Raw genomic sequence first — 20,805 nt, 5'->3', positions numbered from 1 at the left:
ATCTGATTAGTTACAGTTTGTGTTTGTTACAGTTGCTTAGGGATTCTTTGAATGAAAGGTCAATATTCGACGTACAATGCATCGACCGGAAATTGAACCCGGGCCGCCCACGTGGCAGGCGAGCATTTTACCACTGAACCATCGATGCTGATAAAATCAGTGCGGTTTTATGTCTTTATTCGTTACGCATCATTTACAACAGTTTGTTTACTGCTATATAAAACAATCGACTTAATATTTCAGCTTCGATTTCTTACTAGCAGAGCGTAGTTTCGATCTACGGACCTCTGGGTTATGGGCCCAGCACGCTTCCGCTGCGCCACTCTGCTGTTGAAATTTGTTGTCTGCATTACGTTCCAATAACAGCTTTTGTAGCATTTTAAATTGCTGTGTTACTATAATGCATCGACCGCGTACCCAGCATTCTAACACAGAACCATCGATGCAAAATAATGGCAACTACTGTTCCCTACCAACACGAAATGGTTTTGTATTTTTTTGGAACCTCTTACCCTTACCTAAGCAACTTGATTACCATCCGTGCTTTAGCGGAAAATGTTTTAGTCGGAAATAGTCTCTAAAACTGTCGAAGTTTCTTGGCCTCTATAGTATAGGAAAGCACAGAAAGCATCTGGCTAGTGTATCTATCTGATTCCGGTATGTCAATCAAGTTAATCACCACAATTCATTGGGATCTTACTTTAATGATGTACTACAGATCCCAAAAAACAAAATTCGATGGCGTACGTAGCACATGCATTTCAATGTTGTGCATTACTGGAATGCAAAACAGAACATTACTTGCAAGATTTCGTGGCGCAATGGTAGCGCGCCTGACTCCAGATCAGGAGGATGCGTGTTCAAATCACGTCGAGATCAGAGGGTTTGTTCTGCATTTTGTGTTTAATTGTATTATTTAACGACTTAAGAGCGACAGCTATTCTAGGACAACAATCTTTCGTTAAGTTAAGCTGCGTCGGATGCAGACGTCTTTTTGTGTTCTCCCGTTTTTCCATCATTTTGTGAGTTTTTGTTATTTTTAATTACTTTTTGTTGTTATATTCGTGTTTTTGAGTGTTTATTTTGTATAGTTTAGCTGTTTTTGTAGTGTTTTGTTGCCAATTGTTTTATTTGTCGTGTTTGTTTACGTGTGTGTGGTCCTTCCCCTCCCCTTTTTTTGGCAGTTTGTTTACATTGTCTAGGAGACAATGGCTGCCAAGTGGCTCAATAGTGTAGATATTGATTTTAGGGTTCAATTCCCGCAATTGAGTATGCGTACGGTTCATGGTTTTGTGCGTAGTTTGAAGGTTGATGCTCAGGATCTCTTAGGCCTAGTTGCTGTGCTAGATACGAGAAACCAGGTCGCTAGAATTACGTTTACGTCAGAGGCATATACCTCAAGTTGTTTGTCCCAACACAGTGGTATCGTCAGGACCGAATTGGAGGGGAAAGAAGTTAGTGTAGTGATAAAGGATAGCAATATCCAAGAGAAATTTGTTCTAATTGCAGGGATTCCACAGAACTTAGACTTGGGAGTAGTTCAGACACGTCTTAAGGAATTTGGAAATGTAATTGAAGCTCGGTGGGAGCGCTATCGGGTGGCAGAGGATGAAGTTTTATACCCTGTCCTAGAAACTTGGATGATTGTAAGAATGACGGTGACGAAAAACATTCCCTCATACATTACCATTGGCAGTTATCGTGCCATGGTAAAGTATGACGGACAAAAGCCCACTTGCAGACTTTGCGACGAAGAGACACACTTTAGCTATGACTGCCCAACTTTAAAACGAAACCAGGAACCCACCATTGTCCAAAAACCTGTTGCCAAAAAGACTAAAAAGACAGAGACTATTAAACAGACACCCGTAGTAATTCCCGTGGTAGCAAATTCCATGGTTTCCCAGGTACCTCTGGGGAGAATGAAGTACTCATAATTTTTAATCTCAGGAAGTACTAATAATTTGGAAACTGAAACCATGGAATGTGACACCGCTACCACTCCCGTATCTGTACCTCTGAAAGACAATCCTTTGAAACCAATTACGAAATCCAAAATAGCAGCACCTCACACAGAGACAGAAGACCAGGAAACAGTGACAATTATCATGGAATCAATGGAACCCGACACGGGGGAAATTGATACCACTGATCCAGACAAAACTAAGGACCCCCTGAAAATCCCCACGGTACCACGAAGTAAACGATTTAAACCTACCCTGACGCCCCAAAATTCGAAACCCACTTCAGGCATTCCCGTACTCAAAAAACCTAACACATGACTTCACAATTAAAAATCGCTTCTATCAACATTGGAGGTATTCAATCAGTCGAGCGACGTCAAATTCTTTTAAATTTCTGCAGGGACGGTAATTTAGATATCGTAGGACTTCAAGAGGTAGCCTTTCACTCTTGCCCAATTATTGAAAGCTGTTACCACTTGCTAGCAAATGTCGGTCCCAACAAAAAGGAACAGCCATTCTAATTAGACATGATCTGGAGTATTCTCGACTGCTTCTTGAACCTGACGGAAGGCTTATCTCCATTGACGTAAAATGTTTTACGTTTATTAATATCTATGCCCCGTCAGGTAAGCAGGTAAAGAATGAGAGAAACAATTTTCTTCGTCAAACCGTTCCTGCCTACTCGGTTACCACTCGACTGCCCTTCGTGTTGATGGGCGATTTTAATTGTGTTGACGACATCCAAGATAGGCAAATATCCAATCCCTCCCTGTCCCAAGTAGTGTTGTTAGCTATGCTTTGAAGGAGATGGTTACTGGTCTTGATCTGGTAGACATCTGGAAAAAGCTAAATCATAGTGATCCGGGCCACACTTTCCATTACCACGACGGTTCTTCTAGGCTTGATAGGATTTATGCTAGTCGATCGTTTGCGGATAAATTTTTAAATATTTGTTTGCAGCCTTTATCGATTAGTGACCATCAGTCGGTACAATCCACACTTACTTGCAATCTTGATCTCCCAAATCGTAGCAGACCACCTGCCGGATTGTGGAAACTAAATACTTCAATATTGTCAGAAGAAGGTTTTCAGAAATACGTAACCAATTTCATTCAGGAATCTGCTAATCATCCTCTTAGGGAAAGTAATGTAGAAAATTGGTGGGAGAGTGTCCTGAAACCGGGTATCAAGCGTATTTCGATGGATTATTCCAGGCAAAGAGCAAGGCTGATAAGAGAAACTAAGTTTTTCTATCAATCTTGCATACAGGAAATGGCCGAAGCATATACCTTTGATTGGGTTGCCTTTCAACAGTTGAGAAAATTCTCAAAGTCTTGGGAGGAGAGCACACTCAAAGGGTATGGGATTCGTTTCCGCTGCTTCGAAGGGCCAGATGTAGAGGAAGCAAGTATTTTTCACATAAATCGTGCCAGGAATAATTATCGAAAATGTTGCATTGATAAGATCATTGCCCCCAATGGCACTTGCTTATCGACCAAAGAGGAAATTTCAGCAGAAATTGTTGCTCATTTTACAAAAATTTTTAAGACTCAACCTTCTCCTGACATACTGGCAGGGTCTGAGTTCCTTGAAGGAGTAAGAGATTGCTTTAAGCCAACCCCAAACCTAACAGCACCAATTTCCCTTCTTGAGATTAGAGCTGCTCTAATAGCAATGAAGTCAAACAAGTCCCCTGGCACCGATGGTATTCCTTACGAGTTTTACGTAGAATTTTGGGACGTGATCGCACCCCACTTCTTGGATATGTTTAATCATATCCTGGAAAGGGAAACTCTGACGTCTTCGCAGGGCCAAGCGGCGATCAAGCTAATTCCTAAGTCTTCGGGACTTTGTGGATTTTCTAATTTTCGGCCAATTTCTCTTTTGAATTGTGACTACAAAGTCATGGCATCTGTCTTAGCGAGACGATTGAGGCAAACGCTATCTTCTACCATAGGGCCTCATCAAAAAGGTGGGGTACCTGGTAGATTGATTTTTGATAATTTAAGTCTTTACAGAGATGTCATTCAATTTGTTGATGACCGGGGATGCCATGACTCTTCCAACTCTTTGATTCGGGGTATGGGCGCTGCCATTGTTGGAGTTGACTTTGAAAAGGCCTACGACCTTGTTAACAGGGAAGTCCTCTGGAGGATTCTGGATGTCATGGGTTACCCCACCACTTTCATCCGTTGGTTACAGATTATGTATTCTGTAACAGGAATGTCAATCCTCAACGGATCGGAGGTGGCTGGGGTGATAAGTGATATTCAGTCGATTCGCCAGGGATGCCCCCTATCTGTCCATCTCTTCGTTCTATACATTGAGCCTTTGCTTGTGCGTTTATCTCGAGTTCTCAAGGGTATATCATTGTTTAATGAAAAACTCACTGTCAGAGCCTTTGTTGATGACGTCACCATTTTCGTTTCTTTGGACGAAGATTTTACCAGGGCAGGACAAATCCTTGATATGTTCTGTCAGTGGACAAAGGCAAGGATGAATAAGGAGAAAACAAAAGCCCTGGGACTCGGGACTTGGAGCTCTAGATCAATTTGGTCTCTTGAGTGGCTTGTGTCAGCGCCAACATTGTCCCTGTTAGGAATTAAATTTTCCCATTCCATAGAAGAGACAGCTAGTAGGATTTGGAATGATGCATTTAGCTCTTTAAATGGTATTCTGCGAGAGAATGCCAGTCGACGGTTTAATATTTACCAGAGGGTGCTTTTCCTCAAGTCGAAGGCTCTCTCCGGAACTGTGTACTTTTCACAGGTATTACCTTGTAATCAAAAAATGGCTGACTAGATTTCGAAGGCTGTCATGAAATTTCTATGGATGGGAAAAATAGAAAGGCCGAAGAAAACCGTAATTTTCCGTACTGTCAAAGAAGGGGGTCTGGGAATGGTCAACACACACCTCTTTTACCGTTCCCTTTTCTTGTGCCCCTTGTACAAAGTCCTGATAGGCCCCAACAGCCCAGAAAGCTCTCTACTTCGGTATTGGATGTCCTTTCCTCTCCGAACCTTATTGCCACTCTACAAGGACAACACCACACCTGTAGCAGTCATGAAGAGACCATATTACCTTCAGGAACCCCTGCATCAAATCAAGCAACTTTTCGCATCTTCCATTCTGGTGCAGGGGAATCCAATGGTACATCGGAAAACATATAACCATTGGATCCTGGAGGTAACGACAATGGGAAAGCTGGAGATCCTGAGGCCTAATCTGGATTGGCCACGAATCTGGAAGGAGACTGCAGCCCTTCCAACTAACATCAGAGAGACCATGTTCCTGTTCAACCAGCGACTTCTCCATACCAGGACCAGATGCCATCGGTTGGACCCCACCAAGGACGCAACATGTCTAATCTGCAATCAAGACCCGGAAACCGATGAGCATCTGATGTACCAGTGTCCTGAACGACTCACCGTTTGGAGCTGGTTGGAAGGAACTATGCGTCAGATGGGCTGCAGTTCGTCAAACGAAGATTTGATACGTGGCCATTTTGGTCCAGTAGGAAATCTCCAGCTTTCATTCACTCTTCTGGCTGCTTATCTCTACATCAACTGGAAGGCAAGGAATAACCTACGCACACCATGTCAAGAAGAAGTAGAGAGCCTCTGGAAAGTCCTTCGTAAATCTAGATCCCAATTCCCTGTTTAATTTTAATCATACATTTTAGTACATTTTGTTTATTTTTGTTTGTTTTGAATTTCCCATTCCCAGTTTTATTGGCCTTTGTTTATGTTTTTTTGTTGTTGTTGTTTATATTTCACACCACCATTGTCTTCTGCTTTGTTTTTCTTTTGTTTATTTTTCTTGAATTATCCCACCACCGTAAATTGCATTTGTTTGTTTTTGTTTTGTTTGTTAATATTATGATCCCCACCATTGCCAGATTTCGATTATTTCCCCTTGCTAACGTCTGCATCCGACAGCCTAATTGTTTTGCTTTATTTTGTTTTAATGCCCTAAATAGCTGAAACCATGAGCCAATAAAAGATAATTTTAATAAAAAAAAGGAGGTTGAGTGTTCAAATCACGTCGAGATCAGAGAGTTTGTTCTGCATTTTGTGTTTAATTGTATTATTTAACGACTTAAGAGCGACAGCTATTCTAGATCAACAATCTTTCGACTTTTAGGACATGTAAACAATTTGACAATTGCATTCAACAATACTTTTATTTCAAATTGCATATTAATGTTGCGTAAGCAAGTTGTGGCTTACCAAAAATGTAGTAATGTTAAGAGAAGGAGAAGTTCGCCAATTGCATGTAGTGATATACTTAGGGTTCGTGAAGAGGTGAAGTAACTAGGGAATCTGATTAGTTACAGTTTGTATTTGTTACAGTTGCTTAGGGATTCTTTGAATGAAAAGTCAATATTGGACGTAAAATGCATCGACCGGAAATCGAACCCGGGCCGCCCGCGTGGCAGGCGAGCATTCTCGATTTGCTGGAGATGGCCCTACACTAAAAGGGCATTACCAGAGATTGCACTCAGCACCACAGCAATCACCCTCCATCCGGTCGCCACGGTTTTTCAACGCGGATACCTCTGTTCGGGATTCATCTGTGGTAGCGACCTTCCAAGAGGAGATCGCTGTCACAGAAGATGAGCGTCAAGAGTTATCCGTGATGGGAATGCCGGCGATCGAAGAGGAAGGGCCTGGTAATGCCCAATCTCCAGCAAATTTTACCCAAAGCCCCATTTTAATTCTTGAGAGGGAGTTCACCGCATCTTTTAATACACAAAATTTTAGTTTGCTCTACGAACTCCCTCTACAAGAAATTTCTTATCCACCACCTGTAGCTCCGGAAGGGCCACAACCCGATCCCCTTCAAGAGACCCAACCCTTTTCCCCCAGTCAGCAAAATGTTCGAGGATGCAGCCAAGACAGCTCAGAAGAGCAAAGCCAAAGAGGCGGCGATTTCGCTTGTCTCTGGGTACCTGCTTTTCTGAACTGCGAGACTCTTCTTGATCTTGAGGGCGTACTCGTACGTTGCACTGCTGACTGGCTCCCCAAAGCACAGATTTTAGAAGACCCTAGCCCTGAAAAACCCTGAGGAAACCCTAATGGTAGAAAAAGAAACCAAAACCGGCAGATGCAGAAAGCCCGGCGACAGATCAAGCTCAAGGTCTACGAAGCGAGGAAGATTCAACGGCTCTTCAATATCTACCCAAGAAGAGCCGTTCGAGTGGTGCTCGGAGATCGTTCACCCTCATACGATGGCACGGTTGAAGCTGCGGAGGAATACCTTGAGAGGACTTACCACCGCTCGAGTCTACCTTCGCAGCAGTGCCAGAGTGCGAGGGTACTCTACGACACCTGCGACTGGTCCCATCCATCAAGGGACCAGATGGACTTCCTCAATCGTGCGCCTAGCCAAAAAGAGCTTGAGGCTAAACTTCGCCGGGCTACAAATACATCACCAGGGGGTCGATGGCCTAGAATATCGACATCTAAGAGCCCTCGACCCCGACTGCATCGTGCTGGAAACAGTTTGTAGAATAGTTTGGAAAATTGGAATTCCTAACTGTTGGAAAATATCGCGAACAGTCCCCATCTTTAAGAAAGGGGACACTAGCGATTATTCCAACTTTAGGCCAATTTCCCTTCTTCCGACCATCTACAAACTGTTCTCAGGAGTAATCAGCCAGAGACTCACAGAGGTCGCCTCAGATCTTGGCTGGTTATCTCCCGAGCAAAAGGGTTTCCTCCCGGGGGTTCATGGTATCCAGGAGCACACACAGCTCTTGCAGACCGTTGTCGAGGAGACAAGGACCAAACGTAGGCATGTGTCTATAGCATGGCTAGACATGTGCAATGCGTTTGGTTCTGTTCCTCACGCCGTTCTTGGAGAGCTGTTTGCTTCTCTTCCGATACCAGACTACCTCCGGCGCATCCTGGCGGACATTTACTCGGAGAATCGGATGGATTTTGCCGTTCAGAAAGAATCTGTTCGTATTTCCCCAACAGCAGGTGTTCGTCAGGGTGACGCTCTTAGCGACCCTATTTTTAATCTGGCTTCCGAGCCCCTCGTCAGGGACGGAAAGTCCAATATCAACCCCGGATTTTTATTATTTGGCTCGCTCGTCAAGACCACGGCATATGCTGACGACATTGCCGTGGTTACAAATTCTCCTGACGATCTCCAAAAGATTTTAGACATTTTTTCCTTCACCGCTGACACCTTAGGGCTGCAATTCAACGCCGGGAAGTGTGCTTGCTTGGTCATTGACAAAGGCAAGCCGTCTGAGGCTCTGTGCCGAATCGGTATTCAACCCATTCGGTGCTTGGGACCAGACGACCAAGAGACATATCTTGGTACACCGATCGGCGGAAAATTGCGGTTTCGTCCTCCCACTGACCTTATCCCTAACCTTGACAAGATTGCCGCCTCCCACCTCGCACCATGGCAAAAACTTGAGATTTTCCGTAGCCACCTTCTACCTTCCCTTTCCCATCACCTCGCTTCGGGTCGGGTCCTGAAAGACTGCCTCACCCAACTGGACACTGAGTGTAGGAAGTTCTTAGGCCTTATTTGCAACCTTCCCAATCATGCAACGGTCCCGTTTTTCTACGTGGACCGGCTGGTTGGGGGCCTAGGAACATGCCGCCTCACTGATGATACCGATATCTGGACCATCGCCAGGGCTGCTCAGTTCCTCACTTGTAGAGACCCTACAGTGAGGAACATATGTCGAGAGCAGCTCCATGAAACCATCCGGCGAGGGTTCAGAAACGATCATCCAGGAGTGTTGCCGGTTGGGGAATATCTTTCGGGATCCGTGGATGGGGGGCTCTACAGACTGAGGTACGCGGAGGCAGGGTCCAATCTTTGGACTCTTGCCCGCCAAGCTGCCAAACGACTGGGAGTGCGGATTGATGTATCCGGCGATGAAAATATAAGAATTGTCGCCGATGACGTCTCCGTAAGCCCAGTCAAGGCAGTCCCCGGACTTCGGAAAGTAGCTCGGCAGCGCTATACCAGGGACCTAATTTCCGACAAGAGCCACCAGGGAGTAGTTGCCACTGGCCTCTCCCTGGAAGACAAGTCGAAAGACATGGCTCGCCTGGTATCCTGCCGTACGCCCCTCTCCTTCCGAGACTGGAGATATCTTCACAGGGCCCGGTTCGACATCCTTCCTCTTCGGGGGCACTCGTGGTTTTGCTCACAGGAGCAAGATACGAGTTGCCGCCGATGCGGAAAGGAAAACGAGACCGGGTTTCATGTGCTTAACCACTGTGAAGAAGGTCTCCAGCTCGCCACCAAATGGCACAACACCATCCAAGATCTCTTGGAGTCGCTGCTAGTCAAGCAGGGACACGACGTCACGATCAACAATGCCATCCCCGGGCAAAGGTTAAGACCGGATGTTGAATTTCAACTATCCTGTTCCCGGGTGATGGTCGACGTCGTGGTCTGCTATGACCAACCAGGGAGTATGGAGAATGCCTACCAGCGGAAATATGATAAATATTCTTTGCATGGGAGGATTCTCCCCCTGGTTGTCGGGTCTCTTGGATCATGGTACCCCAGAAACGACGAAATCCGTTCGATTCTCGGAATCAACGGAAGATCCTGGGGTGCCTTCCGATTCAAGGCCCGATTGGCAGCGATACAGGGATCAATGGAAATGGTGTGTGCCCATTTCCATCATGGTGCACCAAACCCCGAAGGTGAGGATATCCCCCCTTTTCCCGTAGAAACTCCCTACCCAGTAGATTAGTAGATTCTTTCCCACATATTTTATTTATGTAATTTTAGTAATATTTTAAAATGCACCTACCTCATACATGTTTATTCCCCTTCCGGAAACCACTCCATTAACTAACCTTTGAACCATCGATGCTGATGAAATCAGTGCGGTTTTATGTCTGTATCCGTTACACATCATTTACAACAGTTTGTTTACTGCTATTTAAAACAATTATTTTTTTTAGCTATAAATTCTGTAAATGCATCGACTTAATATTTCAGCTTCGATTTCTTAGTAGCAGAGCGTAGTTTCGATCTACGGGCCTCTTTTTGTTTTATTAAAATTATCTTTTATTGGCTCATGGTATCAGCTATTTAGGGCATTAAATCAAAATAAAGCAAAACAATTAGGCTGTCGGATGCAGACGTTGGCAAGGGGAAATAATCGAAATCTGGCAATGGTGGGGATCATAATATTAACAAACAAAACAAAAACAAACAAATACAATTTACGGTGGTGGGATAATTCAAGAAAAATAAACAAAAGAAAAACAAAGCAGAAGACAATGGTGGTGCGAAATATAAACAACAACAACAAAAAAAAACATAAACAAAGGCCAATAAAACTGGGAATGGGAAATTCAAAACAAACAAAAATGAACAAAATGTACTAAAATGTATGATTAAAATAAAAATTTAAATTGCTGTGTTACTATAATGCATCGACCGCGTACCCAGCATTCTAACACAGAACCATCGATGCAAAATAATGGCAACCACTGTTCCCTACCAACACGAAATGGTTTTTTTTGAACCTCTTACCCTTACCTAAGCAACTTGATTACCATCCGTGCTTTAGCGGAAAATGTTTTAGTCGGAAATAGTCTCTAAAACTGTCGAAGTTTCTTGGCTTCTATAGTATAGGAAAGCACAGAAAGCATCTGGCTAGTGTATCTATCTGATTCCGGTATGTCAATCAAGTTAATCACCACAATTCATTGGGATCTTACTTTAATGATGTACTACAGATCCCAAAAAACAAAATTCGATGGCGTACGTAGCACATGCATTTCAATGTTGTGCATTACTGGAATGCAAAACAGAACATTAGTTGCAAGATTTCGTGGCGCAATGGTAGCGCGCCTGACTCCAGATCAGGAGGTTGCGTGTTCAAATCACGTCGAGATCAGAGGGTTTGTTCTGCATTTTGTGCTTAATTGTATTATTTAACGACTTAAGAGCGACAGCTATTCTAGGACAACAATCTTTCGACTTTTAGGACGTGTAAACAATTTGACAATTGCATTCAACAATACTTTTATTTCAAATTGCATATTAATGTTGCGTAAGCAAGTTGTTGCTTACCAAAAATGTAGTAATGTTAAGAGAAGGAGAAGTTCGCCAATTGCATGTAGTGATATACTTAGGGTTCGTGAAGAGGTGATGTAACTAGGGAATCTGATTAGTTACAGTTTGTGTTTGTTACAGTTGCTTAGGGATTCTTTGAATGAAAGGTCAATATTGGACGTAAAATGCATCGACCGGGAATCGAACCCGGGCCGCCCGCGTGGCAGGCGAGCATTCTACCACTGAACCATGGATGCTGATGAAATCAGTGCGGTTTTATGTCTTTATTCGTTACACAGACATGCAGACATTTTCAGCCGGCAGACATGCAAGACCTTGTACTGAAGCCCTTTCCTCCAGTATTCTCCGTCAATCCCTCGAACTAACCATTGCATCAGCAATGGATGGTTCGCAGGGGTCTCCTTACCCCGATCACTCCTCTCTCCCCACGTTTTCCCCTTCCACAATAGAAGGGGACAAAATTATTTTAAAATACCCTGGGAAGCCCACGAAATGTCCTAGATGTGAGTGGACTACCTTGGCAACTAACACCAGAGCCATGGGTAGTATCCACAGACACCTAGAGACAGCCCACACACTCCGACTAGTGAAATATTGGGAATGTGGAGTGTGTGGATTTGCTGGAGATGGCCCTACCCTAAAAGGACATTACCAAAGATTACATTCCAGTCCCAATCCATCACCCTCCATCCGATTTGCTGGGATGCCCAATATGGATTGCTCCAACCGTGACTCTTCTGCTGCAGTGATCTCTCTAGAGGAGGTTACTGCAACAGAAGACGAGCGTGATGAGCAATCCGTGGTGGAAATCCCAGCGATCGTTGAATCCCCTGGTAATGTCCTATCTCCAGCATATTTTAACGACAGCCCAATTTTAGATCTTAGTAGGGAGTTCACCACTTCTTTTAATACACAAAATTTTAGTTGGCTTTATGAACTCCCTCTACAAGAAAATATTAACCCTCAAATTTTAACAGAACAGATTTTAGACCCTTCACCGAACCTTGAGATGTTATCCCTTGTCCCCAGTCAGCAAAGTATTCGAGGACGTAGTCAGCACAGCTCAGAAGAGCAGAGCCAAAGTGACGACGATTTTGTTAGTCTCTGGGTCCCTGCCTTCTTGGGCTGTGTGACACTTAATGACCTAAACGACGTCCTCGAACGCTGCACAGCTGACTGGCTCCCTAAAGCTCAAATTTTACAAGACCCTAGCCCTGAACAACCCCGAGGAAACCCTGACAAAAGAAAAAGAAACCAAAACCGGCAGATGCAGAAGGCCCGGCGACATATCAAGCAAAAGGCGTACGAGGCGAGGAAGATTCAGCGGCTCTTCAACATCTACCCAAGAAGAGCCGTTCGAGAGGTGCTCGAAGACCGTTCACCTTCGTACGATGGTACTGTTCAAGCTGCGGAGGAATATATCGAGAGGACTTACAACCGATTGAGACCATCTCCGCAGCAGTGCCAAAGTGCGAAGGAACTCTACGACACCTGCGACTGGTCCCAACCATCAGAGGACCAGCTGAACTTCCTCAATCGTGCGCCAACCCAACAAGAGCTTGAAGCTAAGCTTCGCCGGGCTACCAATACATCACCAGGGGTTGATGGCCTAGAATACCGTCATCTTAGAGCCATCGACCCCAACTGCATTCTGCTGGAAACAGTTTGTAAAATGGTCTGGAAGCTGGGGATTCCTAACTGTTGGAAGACATCGCGAACTGTCCCCATTTTCAAGAAGGGGGACACTAGCGACTATTCCAACTATAGACCAATATCCCTTCTTCCCACCATTTACAAACTGTTCTCGGGAGTGATCAGCCAAAGAATAACGGAGGTCGCCTCAGACCTTGGCTGGTTATCTCCCGAGCAAAAGGGTTTCCTCCCGGGGGTCCATGGTATTCAAGAACATACACAGCTCTTACAGACGGTTGTCGAGGAAACAAACACCAAGCGAAGGCACATGTCCATAGCATGGCTGGACATGTGCAATGCGTTTGGTTCTGTGCCTCACGCCGTTCTGGATGAGCTGTTCACATCACTTCCAATACCAGAAGACCTCCGGCGCATCCTGGTGGACATATATTCGGGAAATCGGATGGATTTTGCCGTTGGGAAAGAATCCATTCGCATTTTCCCGACAGCGGGTGTTCGCCAGGGTGACGGTCTTAGTTCCCCTATTTTTAACCTGGCTTCCGGGCCCCTCGTCAGGGCCGGAAAGTCCAATATTAACCCCGGATTTTTATTATTTGGCTCGCTCGTGAAAACCACGGCATATGCTGACGACATTGCCGTGGTTACAAATTCTCCTTCCGAGCTCCAAAATATTTTAAACGTTTTAACCCACACCGCTAACACCTTGGGACTGCAATTTAATGCCGGGAAGTGTGCTTGTCTGGTCTTTGACAAAGGCAAGCCGTCTGAGACCCAGTGCCGAATTGATAATCAATTGATTCGGTGCTTGGGTCCAGACGACCAAGAAACATATCTTGGTACACCGATAGGCGGAAAATTGCGGTTCCGACCACCAACTGACCTTATCCCTAACCTTGACAAGATTGCCGCCTCCAACCTTGCACCATGGCAAAAACTTGAAATTTTCCGTAGTCACCTTCTTCGCTCCCTTTCCCATCACCTCGCTTCGGGTCGGGTCCTGAAAGATTCCCTTACCCAACTGGACACTGAGTGCAGGAAGTTCCTAGGCCTTATTTGCAACTTACCCAACCACGCAACTGTCCCCTTTTTCTATGCAGATCGGCGGGTTGGGGGCCTAGGAACATGCCGCCTCACTGATGATGCTGATATCTGGACCATCGCCAGAGCTGCTCAGCTCCTCACTTGTAGAGATCCTACAGTGAGGAATGTTTGCCGAGAGCAGCTCCACGAAACCATTCGGCGAGGGTTCAGAACTGAGCATCCAGGAGTGTTACCAGTTGGGGAATATCTTTCAGGATCCATGGATGGGGGCTCTACAGACTGAGGTACGCGGAGGCAGGGTCTAACCTTTGGACTCTTGCCCGCCAAGCTGCCAAACGACTGGGAGTGCGGATTGATGTATCCGGCGACGAAAATTTAAGAATTGTCGCCGATGACGTCTCCGTAAGCCCAGTTAAGGCAGTCCGCGGACTTCGGAAAGTAGCACGGCAGCGCTATACCAGGAACCTGCTCACCGACAAGAGCCACCAGGGAGTTGTAGCCCATTGCCTCTCCCTGGAAGGAACATCGAAAGACATGGCTCGCCTGGTATCCTGCCGTACGCCCCTCTCCTTTCGCGACTGGATATACCTTCACAGAGCCCGGCTCGACATCCTTCCTCTTCGGGGGCACTCGTGGTTTTGCTCTCAGGAGCAGGATACGAGTTGTCGACGATGTGGGAAGGAAAACGAGACTGGGTATCACGTTCTTAATCACTGTGAAGAAGGTCTCCAGTTAGCCACCAAGAGGCACAACACCGTCCAAGATCTCCTGGAAACGCTGCTTGTCAAGCAAGGCCACGATGTCACTGTCAACAAAGCCATCCCCGGGCAACGCCTAAGACCAGATGTTGAATTAACATTATCTGGTTCCCGGGTGATGGTTGACGTCGTGGTCTGCTATTACCAACCAGGGAGCATGGAGAATGCCTACCAGCGAAAGATTGCTAAATATTCTTCCCTTGGTAGGATTCTCCCCCTGGTTATCGGGTCCCTTGGATCATGGAACCCCAGGAATGAAGAAATTCGCTCGATACTTGGTATCGATGGACGGTCCTGGGGTGCATTTCGATTCAAGGCCCGATTAGCAGCAATCCAGGGATCAATGGAAATGGTGTGTGCCCACTTCCACTACGGTGCAACAAACCCCGAAGACGAGGAAAACCCCCAAGTCCCGTAGATTCCCCACTCCCAGTAGAATAGTTTTTTTTTAGTCAATTTTATTTAATTTTATTTTGTTTTAAATATATTTTTGTACTTTTCCCTTATTTTAATACATTTTAAAATAAACCCTTTTAATACAAGTTTCTTCCCTTTTGGAAAATACCCTTAAAGCCTAACCACTGAACCATCGATGCTGGTGAAATCAGTGCGGTTTTATGTCTTTATTCGTTACACATCATTTACAACAGTTTGTTTACTGCTATTTAAAACAATTAATTTTTTTAGCTATAAATTCTGTAAATGCATCGACTTAATATTTCAGCTTCGATTTCTTACTAGCATAGCGTAGTTTCGATCTACGGACCTCTGGGTTATGGGCCCAGCACGCTTCCGCTGCGCCACTCTGCTGTTGAAATTTGTTGTCTGCATTACGTTCCAATAACAGCTTTTGTAGCATTTTAAATTGCTGTGTTACTATAATGCATCGACCGCGTACCCAGCATTCTAACACAGAACCATCGATGCAAAATAATGGCAACTACTGTTCCCTACCAACACGAAATGGTTTTGTATTTTTTGGAACCTCTTACCCTTACCTAAGCAACTTGATTACCATCCGTGCTTTAGCGGAAAATGTTTTAGTCGGAAATAGTCTCTAAAACTGTCGAAGTTTCTTGGCCTCTATAGTATAGGAAAGCACAGAAAGCATCTGGCTAGTGTATCTATCTGATTCCGGTATGTCAATCAAGTTAATCACCACAATTCATTGGGATCTTACTTTAATGATGTACTACAGATCCCAAAAAACAAAATTCGATGGCGTACGTAGCACATGCATTTCAATGTTGTGCATTACTGGAATGCAAAACAGAACATTAGTTGCAAGATTTCGTGGCGCAATGGTAGCGCGCCTGACTCCAGATCAGGAGGTTGCGTGTTCAAATCACGTCGAGATCAGAGGGTTTGTTCTGCATTTTGTGCTTAATTGTATTATTTAACGACTTAAGAGCGACAGCTATTCTAGGACAACAATCTTTCGACTTTTAGGACGTGTAAACAATTTGACAATTAGGAAATTGCTCGAGATCGCGTAGCGATCGATGAGCAGTTGGAATTGTATGAAATTAGAGAGACCTTAACTGGGGGGGGTGTGGACACGATGTATTACAGCCATTTGACGCAACACAAAAACAAAAGAAAAACGGATTGTCTTCTTCGGGCGATAACGCCCCTTGCCACCTCAGACCTTTGAGGCTTCCTATGCATAACTAATAAATAGTAATTCTTCTGTGGGTAACGGAATCCTCTGCATCTTGATGACTGAGTGACGGTCAATAGCCATTGCCGCGACCCCTGTGAATACAAAAAAGAACATTTATCAACTGTTGGGATGGTGGGTGGGTGCCTTATGTTAAGGTCTCTCTAATTTCATACAATTCCAACTGCTCATCGATCGCTACGCGATCTCGAGCAATTTCCTAATTGTACTCAATTAGCTCCACCTTAACTGGGTGATTTAGAAGTCTAGTATTCACTCTACTCCCAGAATTGCATTTTGGAAATTTTCGGAGACGATTCTTTTATTATAGTGTGAGGAAAACACACTTTCCCTTGCCCAGCTACCCGTACGAAGGATTGTTTCGATAGGCAGGCCGGAAGATTTAGCTTTGGAGGCCGAAGCCCCGCGGGTAGAATGAGCGCTATATACCGATGTGTCGACCCCTGCGTCGGCTAACACCGATTTAATCCAACGGGCAATAGATGAAGCTCCGATTGGAGCGTGTGGAGATTTAATGCCCAAAATCAGGCTGGAAGGGGGCCGGCTTTCTCTGAACGATCGAGTCAAATTTACGTACCTTTCAAGGCACAGGACTGGGCAAAGGTTGGAAGGGGGGTCCAGTTTACACAAAGAGAAGGATTGGATATCGTTCGACTTGCGTTGATTCTTCCTCAGCTTCAATAAGGCGAACTTCACGACTGGACCCGAGAAAACTATTGACTCCGAATCAATTGCTGCAATTTCGGAAACTCTAAATAAGGATGTAAGAGCTAACAAGATGACAAGTTTATGCGACAAGGAGGTGAGGCTCAAGTCTACATCCGGTCCAAGTGATTGTAAATGGCGCAAGACAACCCCGACATCCCAAAATTCGGCATATTTTGGCTTCGGTGGAGTGGAATTAAAAATTCCCTGCATTAACTTGATGACTAATGGATGCTTGCCGACATCATAGCCTTCCATCTGTTCCAGCGTACCCGAGAGCATCGAACGATACACATTGATCGATCTATAAGCCAAACCTTTTCCGTGGAGGTCGGACAAAAATTCTAGAATCGTACCTAGAGCAGGAGACACGGGATCTTGATCCCGTTCCGTACACCAACTGACCCAACCGTTCCAGCAGCTCTGGTAGGCAGTTGATGTGGCCTCACGATTTCCTGCCAGGAGTAGGTGGACCACTTTGTCCGAAAGGCCTTTGTTTTCGAGTCTTTGCCTGATAAGGCCCATGCGACCATTAGCAGTGACCCTCGAGCCAGCAGTGGATGCGGGTTCCCTTCCGGATCCGACAGTAGATTCGCCACCGGTTTCAGGATACGAGGCGGTTGGTATGCCAACTCCATTATTGTTGGCCACCAAGGTTGTGCTGGCCAGACCGGCGTCAGCAGAAGCGCATCCGCTTGATCCCTCCAGATCTTTAACAAGCATCTGTGAATGAGTTTGAACGGCGGGAACGCATAGCCTCTCAATTTGCCCCAATCCCTCGTGAATGCATCCACTGCCATCGCGTCCGGCTGTGGCTGCCAACTGATGAACTTGTCCAGCTGACGGTTCCAAGCTGCTGCAAATAAATCTATTTGCGGGTTCCACAGGGACGCTATTTGCTGGAAATAGTCCGGCCGTAGTTTCCAATCGCCGGCTTCCAGATTCAGCCTGGACTGGTGATCTGCAACCACATTCAAAATACCTGGTACGTGTACCGCCTGGATCGCAATCTGTCTACTTTCACACTAAGATACGATATCTAACATGATAGCGTTCAGATTGGCTGACTTGGTCCCACCTGCTTTGTTTACATATTGCACTGCCGTGAAATTATCCATCATAAGACGGACGGAAATTCTGCATAAATTCCCCGTAAAAGCTTTCAATGAAAACAGACCCGCCAGTAATTCGAGCTCATTAATGTGTCGATCCCTGTCATCATCCGACCAAGGGCCTCTTGTCGTAACACCGTTTTGTACTCCCCCATCCTTTTTTGACGCGTCCGAGTATATAATAATATCGGGTTCTACAGCTGTCATGGCCCGGCCGTTTAAGGATTCAATGTTGTCAACCCACCATTTTAGATTGTCCCGCGACTCTCTGTCTAGCTTCACGATAGCGCTAAGTGATCCATTGAATCTAGAATTTTCATTTATATGAAAACGTTGCAGTGCTCTGTAGTGGGCCTGTGCGAAAGGAATGCATTTGACTGCCCAAGCTAAATTCCCTAAAATTTTCGAAATCTCCCGGAGCGAAGCTGTTTCACGCTTCATTAAGTCGTTACATAAATACAAAATTTCGACCAACTTTTCCTGACGAAGAGAGAGGGAAAGGTGGAGGGAATTTACAATCAAACCCAGATATTCAATGATCTGCGTTGGCTTTTCGATAGTTTTTTCAATGTTTATTAAAAAACCGCAGTTTTCTAATATTTCTTTGGCTAATAAAAAATCTTTCCTCGCCCCTTCCTCGCAATTGTTAAGCAAAAGAATGTCGTCAAGGTAAATTATGAGACGGACCCCTTGTTTCCTTAGGAAAGTTATGACTGGCTTTAAAACTTTAGTAAAAATCCAAGGTGCGGACGACAAACCGAAGGCCAGGGTTTTAAACTGATAGAAAACCTCCCCCCATTTTACTTTTACAAACTTCCGATCCTCCTTGCGCAGGGGGAGGGTTAGATACGCATCTTTCAGATCGATTTTAGTAAAGAAATCACCTGGGCGGATCAGCTCTTGGAGGAGGGGAATACCTTCCATTTTAAAGTGAACGGGCCTAACAAATTTGTTGAGCGCTTTTAAATTTACGATGGGCCTGAAACCTCCTGTACGTTTCGGGATCACAAATACACCACTGATAAAACCCCCTTCTGGTTCGATCGGTTCGATGGCCCCCTTTTCCAAAAGAGATTTTATTTCCTGATCACAGATTTCTAACTGATCTTTGCCCATCTGCATATTACCCTGGGGGTGTGTTTGAAACGGGGGGGACACGAAATCAATTTGGACGCCCTCGCTTACACTCTGAATGATCCACGGATCATTCGAAATCGAGTGCCAGAAATCTACGAAAAATTTTAACCTACCCCCAACCGGGGGAGAACACGCGGCTTGTTTAGGCGCCGATAAAATTGGCACATACCTTTGGCTCGATTTCTGCTTGTTGTTCCTATAGCCTCCATTCGAGTTGTTGGAACCACCGAAGTTGCCGCCTCGGTTGCCACCGTTGAAGCCGTTACGATGATAGCCGCTTGCGGAATTTCTAGGATTATAGCTGGTGGGTGGATAGCGACTTTTGAAGCTCGATGATTGGCCTGCCGGGCGTCCGATGTTCCTCAATTTCTGGTCGTTAGTCGCCTCTCTAACCATCTCCTTAATGAAGTGACTGCCGAACAGGGCTCCACACTGTTTAGCCTTAAAACGTTTCGGTTCCTTTAACAAGGAGACGAACTTCGGATCGGACACCTTCAATAAATTTTCGCGGCGGTTGGCCGTGATTCCATGGAAAGTGTGGCCCCACAAACGCAGAGCGACATCGACAGCCTCCGCCATGGGCGAGTTTTGAAGTTCTCCTTCGGCCATCTGCTCTTTCAGATAAAGAAGAGGGCGAGCGACATCTAGGACCTTATACTGTTCAGCTTTCAGGGTTTTTTCAGTAGCCTCTGCCTTCACCATTTCGGGGCACTTGAGATCTTTGAAACGACGGGCAAGAGAGGAATCCACCTGAGGACATTTTAAATCAAAATCAGTGTCAGAAAAACTGGGTAAAAAACTCTCCCGTAGCTGCTTGGCTTCCGAAGGACTCAGGGTTGAAGTCATCCAGTCTCTGACGACCCGCATGCGTCTTCTGGGGACTGCAAATTTTCGTGGCAGGATCTCTCTTGGGGGTTCAGGAACGCCGATACCACCAGCACCACCTGCATCGCCTTCTTGCGGCTGTTCTCCTCGCCTCCGTCGGTCTCCATCTTGCTGCTCACGCTCTCGTTGGGCCTGTAGTTCACGGTCTCGCAGTTCTTGCTCACGTGCCCGGTCTAGGATATCTTGATCTTCCTGGTTGATGTCTCTTCTTTCCCGGTTGCGATTTGCTCGATCACGATCGCGATTGTTTCGACGAGAATCTCTTGATGAATTTGAACTGGAGCTGGAACTAGGACTTGAACTTGGGCTAGAACCAGCCATGACTGCGTTGCGTCAAAGCCGAAAAGCGTCTGAGGTGGCAAGGGGCGTTATCGCCCGAAGAAGACAATCCGTTTTTCTTTTGTTTTTGTGTTGCGTCAAATGGCTGTAATACATCGTGTCCACACCCCCCCCCCCAGTTAAGGTGGAGCTAATTGAGTACAATTGCATTCAACAATACTTTTATTTCAAATTGCATATTAATGTTGCGTAAGCAAGTTGTTGCTTACCAAAAATGTAGTAATGTTAAGAGAAGGAGAAGTTCGCCAATTGCATGTAGTGATATATTTAGGGTTCGTGAAGAGGTGATGTAACTAGGGAATCTGATTAGTTACAGTTTGTGTTTGTTACAGTTGCTTATGGATTCTTTGAATGAAAGGTCAATATTGGACGTAAAATGCATCGACCGGGAATCGAACCCGGGCCGCCCGCGTGGCAGGCGAGCATTCTACCACTGAACCATCGATGCTGATGAAATC

General features: G+C 45.4%; 1 protein-coding gene, 4 non-coding genes and 1 pseudogene across 5 annotated transcripts; 4 read left to right on the top strand and 2 right to left on the bottom strand.

Moving 5' to 3' along the window:
- Window positions 1–807: 807 nt before the first annotated feature.
- On the top strand, window positions 808–879 carry Trnaw-cca. Its single transcript has one exon. It is a non-coding gene; the product is annotated as a tRNA-Trp (tRNA).
- Window positions 880–2,771: 1,892 nt separating this feature from the next.
- LOC123466908 lies at window positions 2,772–3,747 on the top strand (annotated as a pseudogene).
- Window positions 3,748–10,785: 7,038 nt separating this feature from the next.
- Window positions 10,786–10,857, top strand: Trnaw-cca. The gene has a single exon. It is a non-coding gene; the product is annotated as a tRNA-Trp (tRNA).
- A 4,918-nt stretch (window positions 10,858–15,775) lies between these two features.
- On the top strand, window positions 15,776–15,847 carry Trnaw-cca. Its single transcript has one exon. It is a non-coding gene; the product is annotated as a tRNA-Trp (tRNA).
- A 189-nt stretch (window positions 15,848–16,036) lies between these two features.
- Window positions 16,037–20,447, bottom strand: LOC123466314 (hepatoma-derived growth factor-related protein 2-like). Its single transcript, XM_045166999.1, has 2 exons — window positions 19,293–20,447; window positions 16,037–16,243 (listed from the first exon to the last, which is right to left on the bottom strand). The coding sequence occupies exons 1-2, from the start codon at window positions 20,327–20,329 to the stop codon at window positions 16,222–16,224; spliced, it is 1,059 nt and encodes a 352-aa protein (XP_045022934.1). The 5' UTR covers window positions 20,330–20,447; the 3' UTR covers window positions 16,037–16,221.
- Window positions 20,448–20,724: 277 nt separating this feature from the next.
- Trnag-gcc lies at window positions 20,725–20,795 on the bottom strand. The gene has a single exon. It is a non-coding gene; the product is annotated as a tRNA-Gly (tRNA).
- Window positions 20,796–20,805: the final 10 nt, after the last annotated feature.

This window comes from Daphnia magna, unplaced genomic scaffold (genome assembly GCF_020631705.1).
Source record: "Daphnia magna isolate NIES unplaced genomic scaffold, ASM2063170v1.1 Dm_contigs127, whole genome shotgun sequence".
Classification (NCBI taxonomy): Eukaryota; Metazoa; Arthropoda; class Branchiopoda; order Diplostraca; family Daphniidae; genus Daphnia; species Daphnia magna.
This window is presented reverse-complemented; position numbering and strand designations above follow the sequence as displayed.